Consider the following 26995-nt stretch of genomic DNA (forward strand, 5'->3'; position numbering starts at 1 on the left):
ACTGTAATTTATCATTTTGAATGTTTAGACTATATGTTATCTAGTACAATGTAAAAACGAAATCTTCATGAAGAATTCATGTGTTGCCTTCATGTCAAGGTGCAAATTATTCCACCTCCCTACAAAATAATGCCAAACATTAGTCAACAGGCCAGTCAACAATTTGTTATCATATAATTTTCACTGGGACTCTGTTCAGACTCTTTGGTTTCCAAGGCAACTGGAGGCTATTCCTCTGGAGGAACCAAGGTTTGTGTTGGCATGGCAACCACAGGCCTTGTATGGAATATCCTAATGAATTTTGGCAAATGCTCCGTGTGAAGTTGATATCTGAGGCTAGCATTATCCAGGAGGTCATGGTGCTAAAAGGGCATGTGGAGGTTAGCAGAAACTAAAGCCACACAGCGAGCAGGTTGCTGTTATTGATCACAGCAGTGGGACCAGTTTGAGGAGCCACGTGAAGGAAGTGAGAACATTGAGTGCACTTTTGCGTGGGTGGGTGTTTTCGCATTAGGAGAGCATGGGCAGAATGAGCAGGCACTGTTTTTCCCCCCCCCAACTTTGTAATAGTTTTGAATAATCTTCACAAATGGCTAGCAGATAGCAGCACAGACTCGAAGGCACTAATCAAATCAAAATAACAAGGCAAGTGCAGTTATGGAGACAGTGATCTGTTAAAGGTATTGAAACGGAGACTTAGAGTATTGTTCTTTTAGAAGCAAAATAGATACAAAATATGCACTAGAGAAGAACTACGTTATAGTATATTTCTAGAAAATTTTATTGGATATTTATTGCAAAAGCATGATTCAGATCTATTAAAATTATTTTACAAATTCTTCCTGAATTTTTACACTCTCTTAAATGGAAAACATATTGCGCACAAGAGATCTGCCATTTTGAAAGAATGGATCAAAAATAGTGTTTTTAATGCAAAATTCTGCCATCATGTCTGTTCACAATCCTGTTTGCTTAAAAAACTCCATTCTTTCCTGTCTTAAATTTTATATAAATCATCTTTTACAACCATGTACATTTGTTCCCTCAAATAAAATAATGATTTTACAGTCTCCCTCTTTATATCTAAAGTGAAAGTGTTTTCACTCTATGTTAAACAGCAGTCTTCTCCAAATGAACTAGCAGGCCATTTTGGCTGCATTCACCAGGATGAATGCTCAGATAGTGTGGACAAGTTATCTTCATTTACCATGAGAAGTTCTGTACCTGCCAATATCCTCATCATAACAGACTTAGGTCCTTTTCTGTGTTCTTAGGCTTGTTTAATGATTGGCCCTTTTTTATATATTTATGGAATTTAGGCCGCTATGCCCTGTTTCTCTGTAGGTAGACCTTCGTTACATACTCGCACAAGCTTAAGAGTTTAGTACCTAAAATAACATTGCTAGTGCATTGGTATAGTCCACCTTCAACAATGGAACCAATCCTGAACTTCAATGGGTGACATCTACTTCAGAATCAGATTAATCTACATAATTTACCATTATTAACTGTGCAGAAATCCAATTATTGTAAAAAAAAAAGTCTTAATTTTCAAATAATTGTTGCAATGTTTTGTTTGATTAGTTTCTCTTTTTGGGTCTTACGTATTCCAGGCCTTGACCAAAAATAATAAACTACATTAAGCCTAATTGAGGAAATTTGTGAAGTACGTCTCAGGAATGAGATGTGACATCATTAATGTGTAGGGCAATCAATTTAATCTTAAATTAACTGATTTTCACCTGCTTGTCTGGGCAATATAGTTTCGTGGTCCAAACATTTTAATGTACCACCCGCTGATACAACTAAGCCATTTGTTGTTCTGTTCTTGGCCTGCTCTTCACACATAACAGCCCCCAGTTCCCCCTACACAGCACACCTACTCACAACATACACCCGCCAACACTACACAACCCCACCACCACCTGCTGCATATCAGACTTTGATTTTGCTAGAAGGCACCACTTTGATCTGCTGTTTCCAGTATTTATCACACAGTTTTAGCGGCGCAGCCAGTGGGGAAAAACAAGAACAAAATGCTTAACAAGAAATTAACAGTACAAAAAAGAATTTAAAAACAATTATAGTGTTTGATAGTGTGAGTATGTCTGCTCTGCTTCAGACTGCCATGTACAGATATATGTATTTGCTCCCGGGGCGCCTCAGAAATGGTCTGACCTTGTGCTCAGACCCCAAACTTCGCTCTCAAAAGTACGTGTGTACCGATGGATAGCAAGATGGGATACGTGAAAGGAAGCAATAGCAATCCATTGCACCTGTACTCGAACTTATGCAAATAGATAATAAATCACAATTTAATTTGTCCATCAAACAAGTGGGGTTAATCCATCTTAAAATAAACAGAACAATGCGACTTTAAATACAAAAAAGAAGAAACTCCGATTCCATAACGTAAACATGAACGAACGTCCGACATATTTAACTTCCTGACGTGAGCGTCACAGTATTTTATCGCCCTCTTGTGAATTTCTCCTGTTACAACCCGAAAAGCGTAGGTTAAATCCATACAAAGCGCTTAAAGACAAGAGTTTATGAATTCGTCTGCTTTTGGAACTTGCTGTAATTATATCAACATTTTTACAGATCAAGACCACTGGATAATAAGTTTTAATAATAATACTACTGAATATATTTTTCAAATTTGATGTTGGTAACTGGCAGCGTATTGTCACTCGCCGTTCCAAGATCAGATTTCTTCATTCATACACAATGGCTACGGAGAGAAATGGAGAAAATACCCTGATTCTTATTCAGCCAATGAGACCGTAAACGAATGGCCAAATTTCATGCAAGTTTTGGTTATATACGCATGCGCATTGAACAACGTCATGACGTAGAAACTTACCCGTACGTATGGACGCAGAAAGCGTGGAAACAGTAGCTAGTTAGCAAGTTTGTTTCTCAATAAACTCTTAGCTGCCCAGGTGAGTATTGTAATAAAATATTTGATGCCTTAACTCGCAGATTGAAACATTTCACTTTTGTAATTTAGAGCGTATAATATGTTTTTGCAAGTTATCCTGCTAGATATGTTTAAGCGAACATTTATGTAATAAAATGTAATCATGTGGCTAACATAGCTGTACTTGAATCTGGTCAAGTCTCACCACAGTTTGTTAAAAATTCTGTAAATGTTTCTTATTTCATAACAACAAATTTGAATTAAAATTGTGCAAGAACTGTGTTTGAAATTCATTTTCAGATCTACTATCATTATCAAAGTTGATACTGTCAGAATAATAGCTAACCAACTTCTGTAAGATAACCATGTTATTACTTTTTAGAGAAACGTAATTATGTGGAGCAACTAAAGTTTTTCACACAAGTTATACATTTATATTACCCAAGGTAAAAATAATGTACCGCCCCAAACCCACGCTAAGAGACCGACAGCATCTGTACAAGCTGATCATCAGCCAGCTTCTGTATGACGGCTACACCAACATCGCGAACAACCTGATTAACGAGGTGAAGCCGCAGAGCGTGGTGTCGCCGTCTGAGCAGCTCATGCAGCTCGCCAAGATGGGTAAGCTCGTTATGTTCTGGATCCGTGATGCTGGGCATTAAAAGCGAATAAGCCACCATCTATTCATGTGTCAGCAAAAAAAAAATTTTTTTGCCTCCTGTGTGTTGATGGCAGGGATGGAGAACGATGACAGTGCCGTGCAGTATGCCATTGGGCGCTCGGACACGGTGGCGCCAGGAACTGGTATTGATCTGGAGTTCGACGCTGATGTCCAGACCATGTCGCCGGAGGCTTCGGAGTACGAGACCTGCTATGTGACATCGCACAAGGGGCCGTGCCGGGTAGCCACGTACAGCCGGGATGGCCAGCTCATAGCCACAGGCTCCGCCGACGCTTCCATCAAGATCCTGGACACGGAGCGCATGCTCGCCAAGAGCGCCATGCCCATTGAGGTGAGCCCCGTGACCTCCTGGCGCAGAACCCTGCTTGTTATTCTGTATGGCTTTTAAAAAAAAGTGCGGAACTTGTGCAAACACAAACGGAATGGATGCTGTGCTTCCCGATAGGTGATGATGAATGAGACTGCCCAGCAGAACATGGAGAACCACCCGGTGATCCGGACACTCTACGATCACGTGGATGAGGTCACTTGTCTGGCGTTTCATCCGACAGAGCAGATCCTAGCTTCGGGGTCACGGGATTATACCCTCAAACTGTTTGATTACTCCAAGCCATCTGCAAAGAGAGCTTTCAAGCACATTCAGGTTGGTGAGCAACATAGGTGCAGATGTCAGGTGGATGTGAACTATCATTATTTACGTGCAAATTCCATGCAGGATACCCAGCTATGCAGGTGCTTCATACACCATAGTTTTCAGGGAAAATTCATCCATCCCAGTTTGAGTGTGTTGGGGGGGGGTGTTATTGCTGGAGTCCATTCCAGGCAGCATAGGGCACTAGGCAGCAGAACACCCAGGGTGGGGTGTCACAGTGCGCACATCTTTGCACACACAGTCAATTGGGCAATTGGTACATGTATCAGCATGTACTGGCAGGAATCCCAAGCAGCAGAAGGAGAACATGCAAGTTCTTCTTGCCCACATGAATTCAACCTCAATTTAAATCACATATCTTTCCCCCCCCCCAAGACTTAAACCTCCCAGTGGTGCAATGCAGCTTCTTAAACAGCGTGGTACTTCTAGCATTTTAATATGGTGAGTCATTAATGTTACTCTTCCCTGCTAGGAAGCAGAAATGCTGCGTTCCATCTCCTTCCACCCGTCGGGGGACTTCCTCCTGGTAGGGACGCAGCACCCGACCCTGCGGCTCTACGACGTCAACACCTTCCAGTGCTACGTGTCGTCCAACCCCCGGGACCAGCACACGGACACCATCTCGGGCGTCAGCTACAACTCCAGCGCCAACAGCTACGTCACCTGCAGCAAGGACGGCAGCATCAAGCTGTGGGACGGCGTGTCCAACCGCTGCGTCGCCACGTTCGATAAGGCCCACGACGGCGCCGAGGTCTGCTCTGCCGTGTTCTCCAAGAACTCCAAATACATCCTGTCCAGCGGAAAAGACTCGGTGGCAAAGCTGTGGGAGATCTCTACTGGCCGCACGCTGGTCAAATACACAGGTGAGGCAAGCTGCATTCCTCTCCGCCACGCTTGTCCTTCAACCACTTTCAACATGACATGTAGACCCATCATACGATAGGTGAAGGTGAGCGTACGGCTTGAGGATCAAAGTCACTGTTAGTTGCCAAACACATTAGAGGTGAGCATTCTCTGTGGGTGGTAATGATATTACATTTAATAATCTTTTGTACAAAGCAAAGTACAAGTCAGGATCATAGAGCAGGGTGAGCCAACGTCCTTTAAGTAATCAGAGTTAAGGGTCTTACTGAGGATCCACCAATGAAATCACTCCGCAAGGAACGGAGAGGAAATTCGCTTGCTGGTGCTGCTATTTTTGTGTGTCTGCCTGCAGCAGCACGCGAGTATGAGAGCGCAGCCCCACGGTAGGAGTATCTTTAAGGAGGATTTTGCCCCCAAAAATCGATTATAGCTGATTCTGGCATTACAGATCGATGCTGTATCCCCACATTAGTAATCGATTCATCTTGATGCATCTTTACACTCCTGGTATCAAGATATGTTATGTACAGTGGGATAGCGTGTGAGGTTCTGGTAAAGTGCAAGTTGTGGATTAGTAGCTGTTTAGTATCGAGTTAGTGTGGGAGAAGATGACTTGTTTGCACCTACAGAGGCTACATCTCTTGCTCCCTGTAGACCCACTTGTCATCTTTGGTGATAAAGCCTACCAGGGTGGTGTCATCTGCAAATGTGAGAAGTTTCATAGATGAGTCCTTTGAGGTATAGTTATGAGTGTGCAGAGAATAGAATAAGGTGAGAAAGCACATATCTTGAGTTTCTGATGGTGCTGACGAGTACAGGAAGGAGGCATCTGACCCGACGGAACATTCTGTCTCGTATTTGTCAAGAAATCGTTTATCTAATGGCAAATTGATTTAGATATGTTCAGCAGGCCTACCCAATCAGGGATGATGGTTTTCAAGTCCACAAACAGTATATGTACACGTATAGTACTGTGCAGTTGTGTTAGGCAGTCAAAGGAAATGCTCAAAGCTATTTATCTGGTTAGTAAATGTATATATGCTCAGAGCAAAAACACTATTTAACATTAGACCATATGGAAACTATGAGTATCGCAATAAAAACTAAGAATATCTCCTGTTTTCCCAAAAGTCACTGACTTCCTTCTGGATGGCTAGATGAACCTCGCTTCATTTCCCAAACCTCTCCTCAGGGGCACCACAGCCATTCCATGTATTTGTTACATTTCACCACCATCTAGCTAACTTACTCAGTTCAGTTAGTGAAAAAGTCAGTGAGGTGTTGATAGTCAAACAGGGTATGTTAGTGGTTGGGTCAAAAAAAAAAAAATAGGCTGATGTATTGGGTGGTTTTGAAGTGGCTAAGCTGACACACTGAGACAGACATTTCACAGTTTTAGATCTTATAGTTCTTATATTGATTTTGAATGGTTTTTAAAAGTTCTGATCTGCCAGTTTTAGATCAGTTTGGGTCTTATAGTTTCTCAACATCAGTAAGATATCAGTCGTGAATAATAAATGCTATTTGAAATTCACCCATTTTAGTCTTTGTAGCCTTCGTAGTTTACTCAGAAGATCTTTATTTGTTTCATGTATTTTATTTTGTAGTACTTTTAAGTGTTACTGTAGCTCTCCAGGACCCACATGTTGTGTGTGGTTTAAAAGGTCTGCAAGAGCTAATGAAACTAGCCTATCTTTTACCACAGACATGATCACTCATTTTTGGGGCTTGGGGGCGGGGTTGTCACTGCTCTGTCTTTCGGAACCACGACATGAGATACTGAACGTGTTGAGGTTTCGATCTCAGTTTCAGAACCTTACACCATTACTTCAAGTTGTTTTATATTGTAACCAAAAGCCTGATTTGTGCTTCTGTGTCGCACCTACACAAGTGGCCTATGCTGTGGTGAGCATTTGTAATTGTGTGCTGGTGTGTCTGTCACTCAGCAATTACACTGCCAAAAAATCTAGGTGATACATAGTTTTGGATGTTGTATTTGTCTTTCCACATATTTTCTTTTCTAAAGTGTAATAAGTCTAAAGTACTTGAACTTTTTTTTTTAGGCTTAAGATATTTGTACTTAACGAAGGTAAGTGTCATCCTGCGGTTTGTAGACCTGTTGCTGCGATGCACAGGGTGGGTTATTTAATGCTAGACACAAACAGCGCTTCACTTTCAATCAGCGATATAAATACACCTGGGATGTACGCTTTCCTCACTCCCATAAAAAAAAACAAATGCTGCCAAGCGGAGCAGTGAGTTATTGTGGTTGGTGACGCTGTGACGTGTGGTTACATTTCTGGGGAAGTGCACGCCCGGCTACGGCACAGGGTGCACGGTCATGCCGTGTAAATCGGCCTTTAGGCCTGGTAGAGTTTATTATAGTTACAGCAGTGGTGTCTCTTTAGTGATGAATTTCCCTGCAAGGTGGGCTTTATATTTTTATATGGGTGGTCTGGGTGGGGAAATTCTAAGGTTACTTTTAATCGGGGAGGATGCAGATGCTGAACCTGACTTACAGGCAAGTACTCCATCATGAAAACACGAAAACTCCTCCTTGCTGTAGCTTCTATAAATGCTGCCCCCAGTCTCGTTAGCCGTGGCTGTAATGAGATCCCCCCCCCCCCACCTTGTTCCACCCAGGCGCGGGTCTGAGCGGCCGGCAGATGCACCGTACGCAGGCGGTGTTCAACCACACGGAGGACTACGTTCTGCTCCCGGACGAGCGTACCATCAGCCTGTGCTGCTGGGACTCCCGCTCCGCCGAGAGGAAGAACCTGCTGTCTCTGGGTCACAACAACATTGTGCGCTGCATTGTGCACTCGCCGACCAACCCCGGCTTTATGACCTGCAGCGACGACTTCAGGGCTCGATTCTGGTACCGACGCACAACTACAGACTAAAGGGAGGCCAGAAATAGAACCCTTCCCCACAGACCATCCCCCTATCCAAGCATCGTGATGTAGATGCATCAACAACAGAGCCTGGGCGGTTCGCACGATGAAGATAATGAAGATAGTACAAGATTAAACGTCAGTTTAAGTTTCATCTCGAGAGAGTTGACAAAGAAACCGTTTTAATTGCCCAACGTCGTTTAGAATTATTGTTTAGTCACTGAATGACATTAGCTTAGGTGCCACTGCTGGATGGCACCATTTTGCTGTTTTCAGTGGGTTGTCGCTCTTAAAGTAGACCGAGAATATTTAGGTCATGACATCAATCTGCAAGATCTGAATTTCACTCAAATGATGCAAAAGGTCTTTCTTGGTTTTTGTTGCTGATGAAAATCTAAAACTAATTTTCATCTGGTGGTTTTTTTTTTTTTTTTAAGCTGTAATTACTGGTCACTGTGATGTTTTTTTTCCATTAAACCATATTCATGTAAAAATTTGTCTTTCCTAAAACTGATCAGCTTATAACCGTAAAACGAAGATGTTTGTTCAATACCGGATAATATTTAAAGGGAAAAAAAACTCCATAAAGTTTTTCACGAAACCTTTGAAACTCTGGTTTATGCCACATCCTGATATAAGAAAAATATTATATATCATGTAGCTAATTTTTATGGAATCATTTAAGGATCGAAACTCATAACTTTGCCAAATGGAAATGCTGGTTTGTCTCCGGTGCAATTTGTTGGAACGGCGCTGACATCAACCCACTCTGCCTGAGAGACGTTCTGTCAGTGAGCTGCATGTTAGAGCCATTAGTCCATAAAACACAGAGTATATATGCAGAGTTAGAAAGTAATAAATAAATAATAATAATAATCATAGCAATACTAAGATGCATTGTAGAGCATCACAAGAAAAATTACCTCATGTCATTTGTGGTTCTGGTTATTCACTATAATGGAAAAACTTGCATGACTAATGAGGTTGTGGAAGTTGGTCGGAAGACCTGGTTCTCACTCTTTCCAAATGACACCGATAGAACATAAGAAAATAAGAACTATACAAACGAGAGGAGGCCATTCGGCCCATCGAGCTCGCTTGGGGAGAACTTAACTAATAGCTCAGAGTTGTTAAAATCTTATCTAGCTCTGATTTAAAGGAACCCAAGGATTCAGCTTGCACTATGTTATCAGGAAGACTATTCCATACTCTGACTACACGCTGTGTAAAGAAGTGCTTCCTTAAATCCAGTTTGATCCGTGGTTGCTAGCATTAAGATGTGTGTGCCTCTAATTCTCTTAGCTCTGCCCCCCACCCCCGCCTTGTTAGCTGAGGCTCGAATGAGGTTTCTTCCTCAGATGTGTGCATAATACTGAGAAAAGTGAGCGGTCTGTGAGCATCACAGTATCGTGTCTGGTTTGCTGTCTGCGCAAACCATTGTGCCACATCTTTAAAGGTGGGTGGGGGGAGGGCAGGGTGGTTGGGTTTGCTGCCAGGGACAAAGCCCTTTACAGGCTAGTGGTAGACATGGAGTTTCTGAGTAACACATCTTCTGTTTGGATATTTTAGCTACTTTCTAGCTGAAGGTGCCCAACTGTACCTGATACAAGGTGCTTACTAATGTTCTATGAATGTTATGAAGGTGCACCGAATGTTCTATGAATGCATTATGAATGCATTATGAAGGTACACTGAATGTTTTACGAAGGTATTATAAAGGCATTATGAAGGTGCAATTAATGTAAAATGTTATGGAACATGTAATTGAATAATAACTAAAAACTTTTCCCTCCCAGTTCTACAGTATTTCACTGTCTTTGGATTGAAGATTCAAATCCATAGAAGACTCTGGGCCTTGGTCACGCTCCTTCAAAGTGTGTTATCTCCTTGATTGTTCTCACGGCTGACAAGGAAGGGCATCATTTCCGCCACCATGTGGATTGAATTTGTAGACCTTGGCTCATCTTCTCAAAAACGTTTTTGATGCAAGTTCCACGAGTTATTAAAATGAAGAAACGTCAGAAGCGTCACAGTTCCCAGAAGACTCAACCTTTGGTATCTTTTTTTTTTTTTTTTTTTTTTTTTTTTTTTTTTTTTTTTTTTTACAGAATCCCCTTTTGGTGTTATGCAATAATTTATGCTGGTTCTGACGTTTTACACATGAAATCTTTAAAGGAAGTTTCTTACTTCCCTACTAATGCTTATATGATAAATACGTACATAATGCATTCTGTCATTTGTTTATTATTTGAATTATAATCAGGTGAGTTTTAGTAGTGATATTGCAGTCCTTCCAGAACTTACATCGAGGACGATGTCACCATTAATCTGTGGTCCATATGCAATGAACAGTCCTCATGGCGTGGGTTTCAGTTTAATTTGACCCTCCCCGGGAGGAAGCAGAAATGTGGACTGTCTGTCAGGGGGCTGGGGGAGAGCAAAAACGTGGACTGTCTGGGGATTCCTCGGCACCAGAAACACTGCAGCTTCAGGATTTATGATGTCAAATTTTGAAAAAAGTCAATGTGACCTCAAGTTCATCCAGTAGCCCTGCGAAAATGGGCCATTCTGCCAGAAACCATTTTGTAAATGCAAAAAAACAGTAAAATAGGGAAGTTACATGTTCTAAATCTATAAAAGCCACTAAGGGGAATTTTGCCCGTTTTCCCCCTCTTCTTTATTTATATACGTGTTTATGATGTCATTTTGACGTTAAAAGTTTGCATGTCTATGGTTCTCTATGTGCCCTGTTTTCTGTCATTATCATAGGTTCTCATCTTTAGATTTTCACAAAGTTTCAAAAGTTAAATAGCCCAGAATCAAATTATATATATATTTTCTTTTAAAGACTATTGGCTTATCTTAGTCTGTATTTTCCTGGCCCGGTAAAACTTCACTTTTAAGTAGCAGTTCTAGGCAAAAATGACTACCATAGATTCGTGTGGGGATTACTGCGATTGGTGACTCCAGCTCCTCCCCCCAGCGTTTCCCTAAGTTCTGTCCCTCTGTGTTGTCTTGACGATAAATCCAAGGAGCTGCAGGGTTCATGCCTTTCAAACGAGCCACCGCAATAAATTGCGTTGTAGGCAGGGGGCTAGAAATCCACCAACAATTGAGCAAACAAAGGAAACAAGAAGATTAGACCTATCTGAAGTATCCCATCACACTGAATGGATGCCGGCATCAGTGTAATACTTATTCTGAGTAAACTGATGTGTTTACAAGATAGTTTTCAGTTTATCAGGTAGAAAAATAAGAGTTGCACCAGAGAATGGGAGGAGATGAGAGAGAGCCTGGGAGGAAGTGAGTGAGAAGGAACGAGACCGTCTGTAGCAGCTGGCCAATAGGACAGCAGCAAAGCTCTTCCGTCATAAGTGTGCAAACTCTCTCTCCGCCCCCAGTTGTAAAGTGCTTGAATCACAGTGACAAGTCAGACAATGTGTGTGTGTGTGTGAGAGAGAGAGAGAGGGGGCTGTGAGGACGCTGAGTTCATTCTGCTTGTCGCAATGTTAGTGTCAGTCAATGTGCTGAGTACTGGATTCCACTGAACCAGGCTTCTAAATGGACTGTATCCCAGAGTACTTGGATGTATCGGATGATTGATTCATAGAAATGGAGGTGAGTGACTTACTCGTAGCGTTTTCTCTGATGCCTTGTATTTCATTGGTACATATTTCTGCTTTTTCGCTGAGTTTCAAAGTTCACCAGGGTGATGCCATTCGAAGTGACACTAGTAGTGTTTCTAGAAGTTTCTCATGCAAAATGTGTTCATTAAGAGCACCTTCTTGGGTTTATAGCTAAGTTGTAGTGTCAGGCAGCCCACCCCCTGCCCCCTGAACTGCGTAACCTGATAGGATTCTCAGCTCCTAAAGGAGGGAGTTGAATGGGACCTTGAAGATCTCATTAACATACGCTTCTGGGAAGCTGTGAAATCAGGCTGCCAATCAATGGGGCAGTGAGAGCAAATGTTTCCACAGCAAAACTTACAAGTACAAAGTTTTACGGTCCAGTGTTTCAACTTCCCTGTTCAGTAAGTAAGCTCTTAAAATGTCCTTTTCTCAGTTTTTCTTCTCTGTAACTGTCATGATTTTGATGTTATATTTCAGCCACTCATTTCAGTTAAATCTGCTTTTTAAAAATCGACTTTGTTCACAGTTACTATTAATTGTGAAATGGATTTACGTTTACTGAGTGCAGTTTGTTTGTCTAATGCAACAAATTTGCATTAATTAGTTTGATGATTTAATCTGCTAGATAAACTGGTCCCAGCTGGGTACAGCCAGTAACAAGACACACTGGAAATAATGATCTCCATGGAGCTCAGGAGAAGTGTCTCTGCTCGCAGCTGGAGCTCATGGTGGGAACCGCTGTCACAATGAACAGGCATATATCTCTACGCAATTCTGTTCACTTAAAACACTGAAGAAACAATCCTTAAAATGAAGTTGTCCTTGATTGCGTGGTTGCTATTAAAGTTAGACAACGGTCAAGTGAGGTCAAGTGCACAAAAATCTTCCTTTTTCGGTTTCTGAATTATTCTGTATAAATGATGTATTACACCACACCCCTGTAAAGCACCTTGTGGTGACTCTTGTGAAATGGAAGTAAATTGAATTGAATTCAATTGAATTTTTTTTATTAGATGTTCAGAAGTTCAACACGGTATATTAGAAATTCCAAGGGGACCCACGTACTGGGCTAGAAACTTCTGATAAAGTCACGGTGAATGGTTTGCTCTGGCTGTTGTGTGTGGAAAGCATTTTGAGTGCAAAAATGCGTAACGGCGAATGGAGAGGGACAGTCTTGAGAACATCACCAGCTCTTCCACCTAGTGCTCCCTCAAGCTGGAGAAGTACGGAGCCTTCTGCATGATTGCTTCTTAGCTCCCAGGGTTATAGAAGCAGCACTTTGCTGTTCCTTCATGACACTGTCTGAACTCCTCCAAAGCAGCTGCAAATTGAGCAATGCAGCAAGAACAAAGACGGACTATTTTTGATAGCAGAAACAAAAGTCATACGTAGCCATGGAAATGGGACTGCAGGGCCGACCAGCATGATGAGCTGGCCTTGTGTTCCACTTCAAATGCTCCTAAAGCCATCGGTCATCACCCTTAAAACAAATTCATTCACAAAGTTTAGGCGTATTAGGAAAGTGTCGCTGTTCTGTTCTTCTCAGTTGTGCTAAGACTGAGCTGGATCTTGCCATCCATTTTGTAAGCATTGAGATTCTGTGTTTTTTTTCTCCCCCCACTGAAAAGTTGCAGATAATGGGGCCCATGGCTGTGCTGGGGTGGGGGTGGGTGGGATCAGCTCTGTGCTCATTCAGTATGGCTGCTAGGGTGGTTACAGATCTGACACAATACTTTCTGGGGAGATGGGAAGGGGAGGGGGGGCGGGGGTGGTAAACTGAGTGGTGAAAGAGACAGTGAGAAAGCAGAAGATGATGTAGTTCAGGAAGTCCGTTCTCAAATATAGCCAGAGGGTAGTCTACAGATAAATTGGGGAGCTTGCTAAGGATGCACTGCGTTACGCTCTTTGAACATTCCCAGCAGATCAGGCTGCTACTGAGGGAGACAGCAAAACAAACAACATCAGTGTGACACCTTTCAATTGACAAGTTTTCTCAGTTCTGAAGGACCGTTGTTTCCTAAAAATAAGATGCATTTCCAGGTTATCTGTAAGATTCCCCACTGAAGACATCCTAGGGTATAAGCGTCATGATTTACTGAATGTCTGCTTAGCTCAGCCACGAGAAAATTATTATGCTGATTCCTTAGACCAGGGGTGTCAAACTCCAGTCCTGGGGGGTCGGATCCCTACACATTGTTGGGTTTCCCCTCATTTAACACAACTGATTCAACTCCTTGCACCTCCTTGTGCTAATTACCACATCACTTTTGAGCTGAATCATTTATGGCGGAACAATAAAAGAACTAAGCTGCACAGGGCTCTGCCGCCCCCCCCCCAGGACTGGAGTTTGACACCCCTGCCTTAAACTGAATGTTAATTTCAGACTCCAATTGTATGTGAGGTATGGGGTCATACAATGGAAAAAAAAAATATGCACATAAAGTATCTTTATCTACAGATTTGTTCCCCATACATCAAGAAGCTCTAAACTGAGTAATTGTAAGCAGTTTATCTTTATGTGAGGTAAATAATAACTTACCAACTTTGTAAGATGTGGAATCCACTGAATGAACATTAATGGATGGTACGATACTGTAGACTTCTTCTGAGCAATTATGTCTCTGAAACAAAAGTACCTTTTGCTAGGTCATTTTGCACTGAGTCCTCACAATCAAATGACCTGAATCATTCAGTAACACCACTTAATCGTATTGCATATCTCTGGACCGTGCAAGGAACCCTGAGAACCCCGAGGAACCCATACCGGATTTTATAACTGTTAATGATCTCTTTTAAAAAAAAATTCCCGTTATTTCACTTGTTTTGCAATTGACTTAACAAATGGATGGAGTTGTTTTAGGTGCTGTTCAGATGAAGGAAAAATAAGCATTGCACCTCTTCGAGGTGTGGTTAACGATTCAGATGATGAGTGGCAGCTTGGAGACGTTCACATTTGGTTGAGGGGATTAATGTAAACACAGCCAAAAATAAAAGTGCATTGCAGAGTTGGGGCAGTTTGAGTGAACTTGCTGTGTTTTGTTCTCATGTGATGGTGCCCCCCTCCATAGATAAACAACATGCCTCTGTGTGAAAATCTTCTATTTCGGCCTGCAGGTCAGCTTCATGTTCTGCACATACATGGATTATCTGAAGAATGCAGTGTCAGCTTCGTGAATGTAACCTGGCACTCGGAGTTTACATATTTACCGGAGACAGATCCTCTTTTGCCATGTGAGGGTATTGCATGCATTCGACTGGTCAGAACGAGTCAGTCTGGCTCTCAGCATAGGAACTAGAGAGGGTCCTGCTGGTCAATATCAGGGAGGTTTTCAGTATGACACCATCATAAATAAACAATTTGAATCTGACTGATTTCAGCATTATAGATGTGGTCTTACTGACACTTCGTCCATCTGTGATTTATGTCTGTATTACACTTGAGAGCTATAATGTGTTTCGGGTCACCCAGGCTCTCAAAGGGCAGAAGGTCAGAGTTAGCTATGAAAGAATGTTCAGCTCACTCTTTTTATTGTTCAGGAGGCTGTGCTGAAGCGATCTGGCAACGGGCAGGAAACGGCCATTTGAGACAACAAATGAATAAACATCATTGGCTGAGAAAATTGTGACACCATGTTTCAAATGTCTCCCCTCATAATTATTTATTCATGCTGGAATTTTGGAAGCCGTGATCCCTCAAGCTGCTCGCTCGACCTAGATGTTAGTGTCGGGTATCGTGCCGATCGTGACGGCGTGCGAATCAGGGGGATGCAGAAGTGTGAGGTAGCAGCACAGAGGCAGGCAGATTGTAAGGGTGTGTGTGTGTGCGTGTGTGTGCGTGTGGGTGTGTGTGTGTGCGTGTGTGTGCGTGTGTGTGCGTGTGTGTGCGTGTGTGTGCGTGTGTGTGCGTGTGGGTGCGTGTGGGTGTGTGTGTGTGCGTGTGTGTGCGTGTGTGTGGGTGTGTGTGTGTGCGTGTGTGTGCGTGTGTGTGCGTGCGTGTGTGTGCGTGTGGGTGCGTGTGTGTGCGTGCGTGTGTGTGCGTGTGGGTGCGTGTGTGTGCGTGCGTGTGTGTGCGTGTGGGTGCGTGTGTGTGCGTGCGTGTGTGTGCGTGTGGGTGCGTGTGTGTGCGTGTGGGTGCGTGTGTGTGCGTGTGTGTGCGTGTGTGTGCGTGTGTGTGCGTGTGGGTGCGTGTGGGTGTGTGTGTGTGCGTGTGTGTGCGTGTGTGTGGGTGTGTGTGTGTGCGTGTGTGTGCGTGTGTGTGCGTGCGTGTGTGTGCGTGTGTGTGCGTGTGTGTGCGTGTGTGGGCATGTGGGTGCGTGTGTGTGCGTGTGGGTGCGTGTGTGTGCGTGTGTGTGCGTGTGTGGGCATGTGGGTGCGTGTGTGTGCGTGTGTGTGCGTGTGTGTGCATGTGGGTGCGTGTGTGTGCGTGTGGGTGCGTGTGTGTGCGTGTGTGTGCGTGTGTGGGCATGTGGGTGCGTGTGTGTGCGTGTGGGTGTGTGTGTGTGGGTGTGTGTGGGTGTGTGTGTGTGCGTGTGTGTGCGTGTGTGTGCGTGTGTGGGCATGTGGGTGCGTGTGTGTGCGTGTGGGTGCGTGTGTGTGCGTGTGTGTGCGTGTGTGGGCATGTGGGTGCGTGTGTGTGCGTGTGTGTGCGTGTGTGTGCATGTGGGTGCGTGTGTGTGCGTGTGTGTGCGTGTGTGTGCGTGTGTGTGCGTGTGTGGGCATGTGGGTGCGTGTGTGTGCGTGTGGGTGCGTGTGTGTGCGTGTGTGTGCGTGTGTGTGCGTGTGTGTGCGTGTGGGTGCGTGTGTGTGCGTGTGTGTGCGTGTGTGGGCATGTGGGTGCGTGTGTGTGCGTGTGGGTGCGTGTGTGTGCGTGTGGGTGCGTGTGTGCATGTGGGTGCATGTGTGTGCATGTGGGTGTGTGTGTCCGTGCCCTGACCACGTAAGAGTGGGGGAGCAGAAAGTGATGAAGAGACAGCTGTTACTAAAGCAACTGCCAGAGTATGATCTGCTCAAGCAGGCGTGTGCAGGAATCCTGAAGCCTCACAGCTGAAGCTCGCTTCCTTCGCACGTTTGTATACACACACACACACACACACACATACAGATAACTTAGACATAGATACACATAGAGATAACATATATATATATATATATATATATATATATATATATATATATTATACACTCGCTTTTCCAGGCAAATCATAACATGAATCATAAATAAGACTTTGTAAGTCATTCTCGTTCTGTTCTGAAAATGTGTTTCTGAACTCTGTTACTGAACTCTTTTACTTAACCTTTAGGACTGTACCAGTGTTCACAGAATAAATCAGGTGGTTAGTACTTCGGAGATATACCCATATTTGAACCTACACTACATTCTGGGGCTTCATGTGACATTGAAATCGCATCCTTGTCAGAATACACCTTCTTTAAGTCACCCATTGCACCTGACTGCATGATCAGCTATTGACTGCATCTGTAGACAGTCTGGAGAGCATTTCACTCTCTTCCAGTGTTTGCTATGCATGTGAAAGCTCAGTTTTATGGTGTGCATGTTGGATTCAGAATTGCAGTTTTATAAGGTTCTGAAACTTTTGAGGTCACATGGAGGAACTTTAGATGCAAAATCACATGATCTGACACCCTTTATCCACACAGTGGTCTCACCAAATTTGCTTGGTGTGACAGAAGGTTTAGCTGCTACACTAGTAACGATGGGCAGTGTGGAAAAAGTGTAGGGCCGTTGTGAATGTGATATTATCATCCGTGCTGCACACTACGTATTCGTGAGAAATATCTGCAGAATGCTAACCCCAGCACGCTCTGCGGCTTTGTGGGCTCTGCGTGTTTCCCAAGTGTCTAGCTGAAGTTTGCACATGGCTGTGCTTTACTCAGGTGCTCTGCTTTGCATCAGAGAACAATTATAGATCATTTAGAAGCAGCGCAAAACATATCCGTATATAATGTAAACGATGTAATAATGAGGAACAATGAAGTGGCCGTCTTTTGTGAGGACTTGCAAAAGCTTGCAAAAAAGTTTCAGTGTAGAGGTTTAACACCTACACTCCCCCCCCACGTTTACGAGTATAAGTAACCGGACTGTGGAATGCTGTATAAGCCTGAGGAGGATGTATGTTTGATGCCCTGAGGGATGGTCTGGGTGCGAGTGCGGGTGGGGCCAGCAGTGTGGGGGGCTGCCAGGCCTGAAGCCCTGACAGGTGCACGGGGGGGTCGGGTTCGACAGTGAAAGGAGCCTTTGTTGCTGGGCCCTTGGCCGCAGAGAGGGGCAGCTCCATGTATGGTAGAGCCAGCAGGCCACGCTTATCAGCTGGAGACACTGGGGAGTGAGCGCGTGCCTGTGGGCCACTGTATCTCAGGGTATGTATGCAGCCGGGCAGGAAATAGGTGGGCGGGGCCAGAGGCAGCTGGAGGCGGGACATGGGCGGTCCGGAGTGGCTTTCCTTGTGAGCTGCGTCCGCGCTTGTGCAAACAAATCGGCCGAGGGCAGGAGCCAGGAGTGAAGGGATGAGCGGAGCGGCCGGTCTTGGCAGCTGCAGGGCAGGCGGCAGTGCCCCCGTGGGCACGTGCCCGGTGCTGCCCGCCTCACTCTCCTACGCAGCCATGCTTCACCCATGGGAGAGCTGGCTGGGCTCCCTGTTCACCAGGAGGATCAAGGTAACGGCCGGGACTGGGGTATGGCACGGGATGGGGGCACGGGATGGGGAAACTGCCTGCAGCACATGCTGCGTTTTAAAGATCCTTTTCCAAAAATAAATGCTTATAAATGTTTGTGTCTTTATCATTCTGTTATTTGGTGGAGCAGATTTTTGTGGTCTGAAATCAGGGCTTTGAAGGTGATTGTATGCCAGTGTGAACACAGCACCTGTCACCTGAAATGACTATTTTAGGTCACCTCAATCTTAGCGGCCTTTCTTAGAGTGATGCATACTGGGAGTTGTTAGGACATTTATACGGAAAGGCTCTTAATGACATTGGGGCTGTGACTGGTGTTTGCTCTGGTTTTACTGCGGGGAGGAGGGGGGGGGGGTGGGTAGTGGCTAGTGGGGCCCCTGGGACTCAGGAATTCTGAAACACATGTTCTGGGGCTTTAAAAACACGCGTGCAGGCTGGCTGGCAGGAACGCGGTCACCATGTGTGTGCGGCAGCACGCGTGTGCGCTGCAAAACGGGGGTGGAGGGCTTTAGGCATCGGGACCCTCGTCTTGTTAATGACTTGTGGGAGTTTCAGTGTTTGCTAAAGCAGATTATGGGCAAAGTACCAACAAGCATATCAGTACAAAACCTCATATAGCCTGTACTATATACATAAAAAAGGAAAAAGCTATATAAGGAAAAATAAATATAAGACCCATGTTATATATCTCTATATATGTAGAGCAGAGAAGAAGATGCAACCCTGGAATACTAAATGAAATTGGACAATGATTTCACTAATTTTCACTAAACAAGCTTCAAATTCCTGTACAGGTGTTTTTTTTCTTTCAAAGCTACAAACTGGAAAAAACAGCTCCTGGAAAATACTGTGACACTTAAGTAAATAAATATACACATAAATGACGTCAATGGAGTAAAGTATAATTATATTGATGACCTTAGTGGAGCACATGAAGGTGGTCAGTTGGTGAAGGTCTGGAGACGACAGTCAAAGAGCTCAAGCTGAGAGCCCATGATACGGAGAGCCCCCCCCCCCCGCACCTGTCTGCAGAGTTTGCTATTTCAGGCTGATTCTGGACTTCTGTTGCTAAAATAGGACACATAACACAGGCTTCTAGACAAACTGGTTCAGACTTGTAATGGTACATAATTTAACATTGTTATAGTAAATATAGTAAAATTTCATTGGATAAGTGGATTTCGACGCCCTGTGTTATATATTGCCGCTCTGCGGGGGTAATATCATTCACTCTGTGTTCAGATTGCCTGCAAAGCTGATGCTGAATTATAACAAGGACTTTTACCTTCATCTACAAAGCTGGTGTTCCTCTAACCGACAACTGTACACTGTCAGAAAAAAGGATACAGCGCTGGTACAGTTTTGTACCCCAAGGTACAAACAACATTAATGTACCCACAATGGTGCAAAAATGTTCCTCAGAGTCCTTTTTTGTCTTAAATATTTACCTACAGCTAGGGTAAATTTGGCAGACCCTTGAGGGTACAGCCCCAGTGACAAGTAATTGTACCCACAAAGGTACAAATTGATATTTCTTTTCTAACCGTATATCAATATTCTATTAGTGATGGTGCTCATTAAAAAGGCCATGCCAATATGACCATTCTCCTTCTGGTACCGGGGTTACCGAGCTCCTGTTTAGGTTCTGACACTCCCTGACCTTGTGCGCTGTGTGTTCCCCCACAGAACCTGCTCGCTAAGGCTCTGTATGACAATACGGCAGAGTCTCCGGAGGAGCTCGCCTTCCGCAAGGGTGACATCATCACCGTGATGGAGCAGAACGTGGATGGCAGCCATGGATGGTGGAGATGCTCCCTACATGGCCGCCAGGGGCTGGCCCCCGCCAATCGCCTGCACCTCCTCTCCCCGGCTCAGATGAGAGCCTTTGCCCAGGTTGGGCTCCAGACCCTCTGTGCTGGGAGATCGCTGACCGGCAGCTGGAGCCGACCGAACATCTATCAGACCCCCACTGTGCCACGGCCGCCCCCCAGTGAAGCGTACGAGCCCATGGACCGAATCTATAGGGTCCCTTTCAGCCCCAAGCTGAACCACGAATCATCTGGAAAAAGGACTACAGACCTACAGACCTCTATGGACAAAAAACACCCTTCACTGAAATCAGAAGGGAAAGTCTCCCCCTCCAAGGTAAAGTGTTTGAAATCAAAGCACATTATACAAAAGAATAACAATGGGTGCAGGTAATCTGGAACCTGGAACCTAAAATGATTTGGAGGTGACTGGGGGACCCTACTTTAGTTATTAATGACCCTGTCAGGAGTGGTATTGGATGAATGGAGGGGTAGAGAAATGTAAAGACACAGGAAGTGACTGAAATGCAGCAGTACGGAAGCCCCTGCTGGTAAAAATGGTAGCAGATGGAGGCCAGGGGGCCTCTCTTGTGGGACAGGCATGCTATGTCAGGCCTTTACAAGCCCATAAAAGAGAAGCCCAAAGGCCGGCTTTGGAGATTTCAATCTGCAAAAGATGGGGGGGGGGGCTAAGGACGAGAGAGAGAGAGAGAGAGGAGAGAGAGAGTGTGTTTGTTGTCTGTTTGGCTGCCTGCTTGCCCACAATCACCACTCCCCCTCCAGTTCAGTAGCTGACTCTGAGAACGAAAGTGGAATGGTTCCCATTACCTCCTCTCCGGAAAGACTGTGTTAATTACCGAAATCCAGACATTATGGAGGTTTCTGGCCCTGCAAACAATCTGGGAGAACACATTAACCGGGCACATAAAATCCCCCGGATGTGAGGGCTTGTAATTATTCAGGCAGGTGACTAATTAACATGTTTGTCGTTAAAAAATGCTGCACTGGGAAAATATTTCTCCCTCATCCATGTTGTACCTCTAGATCCCGGGAAAATGTGTGGCTGCAGCAGAAGTGTATGACGTGCCAACCCACCCACTGCGAGCGTTCACTACTGTAAGTCCCACGGCGAAGGGGGTTCAGTCAGAGAAACCAAGTGCAAAGGGGTGCATACCTTACACAATTCTTGCTGTAGTTGTATTTAAGAAAATAATGATTTATTTTCCCCATTATCAGGCATCAGATCAATCTCCTATGGTATGTAGAAAAAAAGCATACAGCTTCAACAGCAGAAACCAGAATAAAGAGACTAATGTAAACCAGCAAGTTTTCACTATAATGACAACCTGACAGGGAATAACTGCCGTTCACCTCTTTATACCCCAGAGTAAACAGCTGTCTACACTGTTACTGAGTACAGCGTCCCACACTGTTCTGCTGAAATCAAAACATGACATTGCACCACAGACAGAAAAATGTGCAAATATCACACTTTCTCAAATACCGCTTTTTGCCCAATTTCACATCCCATTTTAAGAACATTTTCATTCTCGGAACTGTTTCTAACTATAAGGACTGCATATTGGGCTCAGATTTGAAGTGTATGTGAAAAATGGGTGAAATAATATCATAAATAATATTAAATACATGTTAAAACAGACATTTCTATCTGTGCTTGTCCACTGTGTGCCGTTGTACCAACCACATTATCACTGAAAATAGAAAGCCGACACGATATTTTATGCAACTGTCAAAATGTTTGAATATTTAATGGCCTAATCGAACTTCAGTTCATTTACTTGCTCAACAAGTTCTCAGACAATGTTGCAATATTGCAACTAATATTGCATCTAATGTACTAAGCAAAACTAAGCTTAATAAACTCAATCAACACATTCTGTTAGTTTAGGGCTGAAGCTAATTTCAGACATTGAGTTGTTTGTTTTGAGATTTTCCAATTAAATGCTGTGGTGTCATTCTATTAATGTCAGGTCCATAACCTAACCTATGGAGTCCAGCAGGTCCAGGAAAACAGTGGCACACAATGTGCAGGATGCTTTCAGTGGAATCTGATAAACTGTTTTCCACACCATTTAATGTTGTCTTATCTCTAATGTTTCAGGAATCCAACTATGATGTCCCAATGTCTTTGGCTACTGAAAACCAGCAAAGAACAGCCATCAGTGGGTGCACCACCCTGCCCAACCTGCGTAAGTCCGAGTGGGTCTATGACGTGCCCTTGAAACCTGAGAAGTACCATGGCACCATGATGGCCAAGCCTAGGGGGCAGCAGGACCATATGTACGACACGCTGCCCCCCCGGGGAGCACTGACACTGGGCGCCAGCCCGGCACCACAAGCCTACGACGTCCCCAATCCCAGCCCCTGCCTGAAGAACAGGAGCACCCAGAGACCAGAGGACCAAGAGTTGATCTACGACGTCCCGCCAACGCTCAAGAGACAGGGGATCGCTCAGAAGAGTCGCGCACCTGCACCAGTCAAACCCACTGGTGACGTGAAAGAGCTGCAGCCGACCCAAGATGACGGGGACCAGCAGGACGGTCGGCCCGGTAGCGACATCTCGGTTTCCTCCACTGGCTCCTGCGAATCCTCCACGCCGAGGTCCTCGTCCCCGGAGCTGGTGCGCGAGGTGACCCTGACGCAGGACGAGGCGGCTTGTCGGCTGGCAGAGCTCCAGGAGGCCGTGTGCCAGGCCGTGCCCAGACTCATGGTGTTCGTCAGCAGCCGCTGGAGGACCAAGGACCACTTGGCTAAACACATCAGGGAGATCCAGGCTGCGGCTCAGGGCATCGCCGGCGCAATGGCCCAGTTCCTGGACTTCGTCCTGGACGTGCGGGGCAACGCGAATCAGCTGAGCGACGCTAACCTGCAGCTGCGCCTCCACCGGCAGCTGTCTATCGTGAAGGACTCAGGACTCATCCTGCAGGAGGCCATGGCAACGCTGGCCGGTGTCGGCTGGCAGCTAAACACGCTGGTCCAGGACTCCGCCCAGGCACAGACGCCCGACCAGCTAGAGCGCTTCGTCATGGTGGCACGCACCATTCCCGAGGACGTCAGGCATCTGGTGTCCATCCTGAACGCTAACGGCAAGCTGCTCTTCAGACGGTCTCAGAAGGACCATGATAAACCTGCTGGCTGTGACCAACCTGAAACAAAGAACAGCCAGATGGGTGACAAGCAGATTAGTGACTCAGGTGGAGAGGACAATGACTATGTGCACCTGCAGGTGAGAATACCTCTCGTCTCTCATATCCCCTGCCTATATCTATTATTTTAATAACAGATGCTATCAAGTTGATGGCAACTCCCCCCCTCCACTCATTCTTCAGGGTTTCACTCTTCCCAATGGCATGTTAAATGTTGTGATGACTGAGCCCAGGGGTGACTAGGGGGGGAAAATTAGGACGATTCCTACAAAATTTGGAATATAGTTTGATTGCTCAATATGATAAACATTCATGTGGTCCAAACTCTCTAGTAGCAGCCCTGACTGAATCTGTCCACCTTGTTGATGGTTGGTTGTCTACCTTCCTCTTACCTTCAACTTTCCCTATGCATTATGGTCTTCTCAATTTGCCTATATAACTGCCAAAATAATTTCTCTACATTACATGTCAGACCCTTGTCTATATATTCATAATAATGTGCCTCTGTCTTTTAGACAAAGATGGAGTTTGAGAAGCAGCAAATGATGGAGCAAAAGAACAAGAAGTCAAAACAGGTTATTATATATTGCCGCCATAGAAACAGCCACCATGTTTTCATGCATCACTAAGAACCCAGAAAACGGCAAAAAGAAATGCAATATTTCACATACCTTAAAAGTGAATACAAAATGGAAGATTTGGATTTATTACGGGTCCAAGCAGCATAGCTGTGGGAACCCCCATTATTTTTTTCTTTCATGCATTGGCTATGTCTAGTAACAAGAGCAGGGAAGCAGCTCTGTTTAGAAAGACAGCAGAGCATTTTTAACTATAAATACATTAGGTCTTTAGCCACAGGGAGAGTTTGTTGCTTTCTATTTCCGTACCCATGCAAAGCCTGATCTAACGCAATCGACTGGCATTTTCTTGTGCACAGGTGGCAGTAAACAGACCCGTTGCTGCAGTATCGCCACATGCCTTATCAGAACACTGCCGTCTCTACTTCGGCGCCCTGCAGAAAGCCATCGGCGTGCTCGTGCACAGCCTGCAGGACGGGCAGCCGCCCGAGAGCTTCATTGACCAGGGCAAGCTGGTCATCATGGTGGGCCAGAGGCTGGTGGACACCCTGTGCAGGGAGGCGCAGGGCCAGAGCGCCGGGACGAGCCAGGACCTGCTGTACAAGGGCAACCAGCTGTGTGCCCTGCTCAAGCAGCTAGCGGTAGCTACCAAGAAAGCAGCGCTGCACTACCCCGACAAGACAGCCCTGCAGGAAGTGGAGGACTTCGCCAAAGAACTGGCCCACCGCGCACAGCATTTCCGGACCCTGCTTGATCAGAGTGCTGTCAGCAGGGAATGAGCTCCCCTCTGATACTGGCCAGAACTGGGCACATGTGGCAGTGACCTCTCTCCTCATACCAGTGCATCCCTCACCATCCAACGTAGCGATTCTGGTCTTTTTTTTTTGGCCTGAAAATCATTGACGTTGTTGACCTCGTTAATCGTCAGACAGTGAATTTTTTAATATATCGTATACTTAAGCTAGAAAACATGAAGTGGAAGAATTCTGTCAGACAAGGTAGTGAGTAATGACACAGATAGTATAAATATCAGCTATGGTGTGTGGGCTGGAACCAGAACAAAAAGCCGAGATGATCCCGACTATAATTATTCATGTTAAAGGATGTAAATTAAGGAGCTACATGTTAATAGTAAAAAAAACAGAAGGTAGTGTGGTACAGCCAGTCATTTTGCAACTGCTTATTCTGAATCAGGGTTGTGAGGTTAAGTGGGAGAGTGGCCTCAAAAACTTTGTTTTAGGTTCTTAAATGGGCAGGCTCTTTCAGTCTTCTGTTCAGTCACATTAATGTAACTGCAGTTGTATATTTATATACGGTTTACTGTCAAGTATTGAGGAAGTTCACCAAGAAAAAGACTTGCACTCTACTTTTCCCAATTTAATATGAATCTTCTGAACTCAATTCATGTATACTATAAAAGACTTATGTATTACTTTGACGGACTTATGTATTTTTTGTACAGTTTATTCATAAAGATATTTCTGAATTTTTGAATGTCTTGAATATCTGTATTTTATTTTTTTTTCCACAAAGCTCAGCACCCACCCACTCTTGTATTTGAGATATGTACAGCATTTCCTGTGTATACAAACCAAATCCCAAATACTCCCACTGGCATTTTTGTCTTAGCCTCCTTCATTGAGAAAATGTGAACCTCAGTAGAAAGACATTACATTTCAGTGTTATTATAGATTTTACCCAAGGATTACATTGTAGACCTTATTTGTTCTGCGTATTTTCCCATTTGCAAATTACATAACAAGGGACTCTATATTCCTACTTTTAATGACTTATCCTGAAATCTTTATTGTATCTTAATTCATGTTTAAATTGCTACACATATGAAAGGTGTCCTCTTTTTGAAGAAATGCCTGAGACGGTCACTGACTGTTGTTTCTACGCCATCTAGTGGTAAATTTAAGCCATATATATTATGTAAGTTTGAGTGCAGGCGGCTCTCGACTTACGACAAACGGACTGGAGTAAAATTCTTATTTACGCAAACCCTTACAGAAGCGCTAATGCAAAACAGCAAAATACGCCTTTAAGTAAACCTACAATTTTCATTTATTTATTATGTGTAATGCGTATTACCAGTATATGTTTGGCTTGTGTATTTTTTACTATAAGGTGTCTTGAATGGTATTGGAAGGTAAATCCAGTGCAACAACAACAAAACTTTTCAGCAAGTAAATGCATTAAGAAAATGACAAGCTTCAACAAGTATTGTCTTCAACAAAGACAAGAAAATAACCCAGAAGTTCAGTAAGTCTTCTGCAGCACTGCTGCCAGTATCAGATACTAAAATATTACTCACACAGCACCAAGGAAAGGAGTTTCCCATCTGATGAAATAGTAAATCACAACCTGGCCATAAACTGAGAGAAACATACAGGTATAGCTCACAATGGAGACAGTATCTACCCATCCATCTTCCATAAATGCATGCTTTCACCCAATACAGACACCAGTTAGCTTTACTGTATGTCTTTGACCTTTGGGAGGAAACTAACATACCTGAAGGAAACAAGTGGAAAATGGGGAGATGCAAACTCCACACAGATTATGAAGGCGGGATGCAAACCCCAAGCCTAGAGGGGTGAGGTAACAATATTGGACACTGAGCAGCTGGGACATAGGCAGCAACAGACACTGAGTATACAGGAATACAAGCCACACAGAAAAGTAACTCTAGGCCAGAGTCTCTAACTCCAGTCCTGGAGAGCTACTGGCCAGTAGGTTTTCTATCCTGCCTGACTTCATATGAGCCACACCTGTTCCTGGTATTTACCTGAGAACAGATGTGGCTCATCAGAAACCAGGTAGGATGGAAAACCTACTGAATGGTAGCTCTCCAGGACCAGAGTTGGAGACCCCTGCTTTAGGCAGTGGGGTAATGAACTGTTTTATGTTAAATGTGTGGAACTATGGGTTAGGACACACTGCTGGGTCAAATTGCATGGCTGGCAGAGTGATTTTATGATTGGACCCTTGAGCAAGTCCCTTAACCCCAATTGCTCCTGGGACAGCGTCTGACCCTGCTTCATTATCATTAGTTGTGTGTTACTCTGGATAAAATCATCTGTAACTGTAAAAAAAATA

The 26995-nt window shown here is 44.4% G+C and overlaps 2 protein-coding genes across 3 annotated transcripts; both read left to right on the plus strand.

The window, feature by feature from the left end:
• The first annotated feature begins 2835 nt into the window (after positions 1-2835).
• On the plus strand, positions 2836-8547 carry cstf1 (cleavage stimulation factor, 3' pre-RNA, subunit 1). The gene is made up of 6 exons (XM_023837315.2): positions 2836-2945; positions 3370-3547; positions 3662-3939; positions 4054-4251; positions 4733-5123; positions 7768-8547. The coding sequence occupies exons 2-6, from the start codon at positions 3379-3381 to the stop codon at positions 8025-8027; spliced, it is 1296 nt and encodes a 431-aa protein (XP_023693083.1). The 5' UTR covers positions 2836-2945; positions 3370-3378; the 3' UTR covers positions 8028-8547.
• Positions 8548-11446: 2899 nt separating this feature from the next.
• Positions 11447-25387, plus strand: cass4 (Cas scaffold protein family member 4). 2 transcript variants are annotated; one of them, XM_023837326.2, is made up of 6 exons: positions 11447-11636; positions 20027-20485; positions 21193-21264; positions 22271-23395; positions 23831-23890; positions 24253-25387. In XM_023837326.2, the coding sequence occupies exons 1-6, from the start codon at positions 11631-11633 to the stop codon at positions 24670-24672; spliced, it is 2142 nt and encodes a 713-aa protein (XP_023693094.2). In that variant the 5' UTR covers positions 11447-11630; the 3' UTR covers positions 24673-25387. The 2 variants fall into 2 exon arrangements, with proteins under 2 accessions (XP_023693094.2, XP_072571362.1); XM_072715261.1 differs by lacking the exon at positions 11447-11636 and adding an exon at positions 18730-19714.
• The last annotated feature ends 1608 nt before the right edge of the window (positions 25388-26995 follow it).

The sequence above is a fragment of the Paramormyrops kingsleyae genome, chromosome 8, assembly GCF_048594095.1.
Source record: "Paramormyrops kingsleyae isolate MSU_618 chromosome 8, PKINGS_0.4, whole genome shotgun sequence".
NCBI lineage: Eukaryota > Metazoa > Chordata > Actinopteri > Osteoglossiformes > Mormyridae > Paramormyrops > Paramormyrops kingsleyae.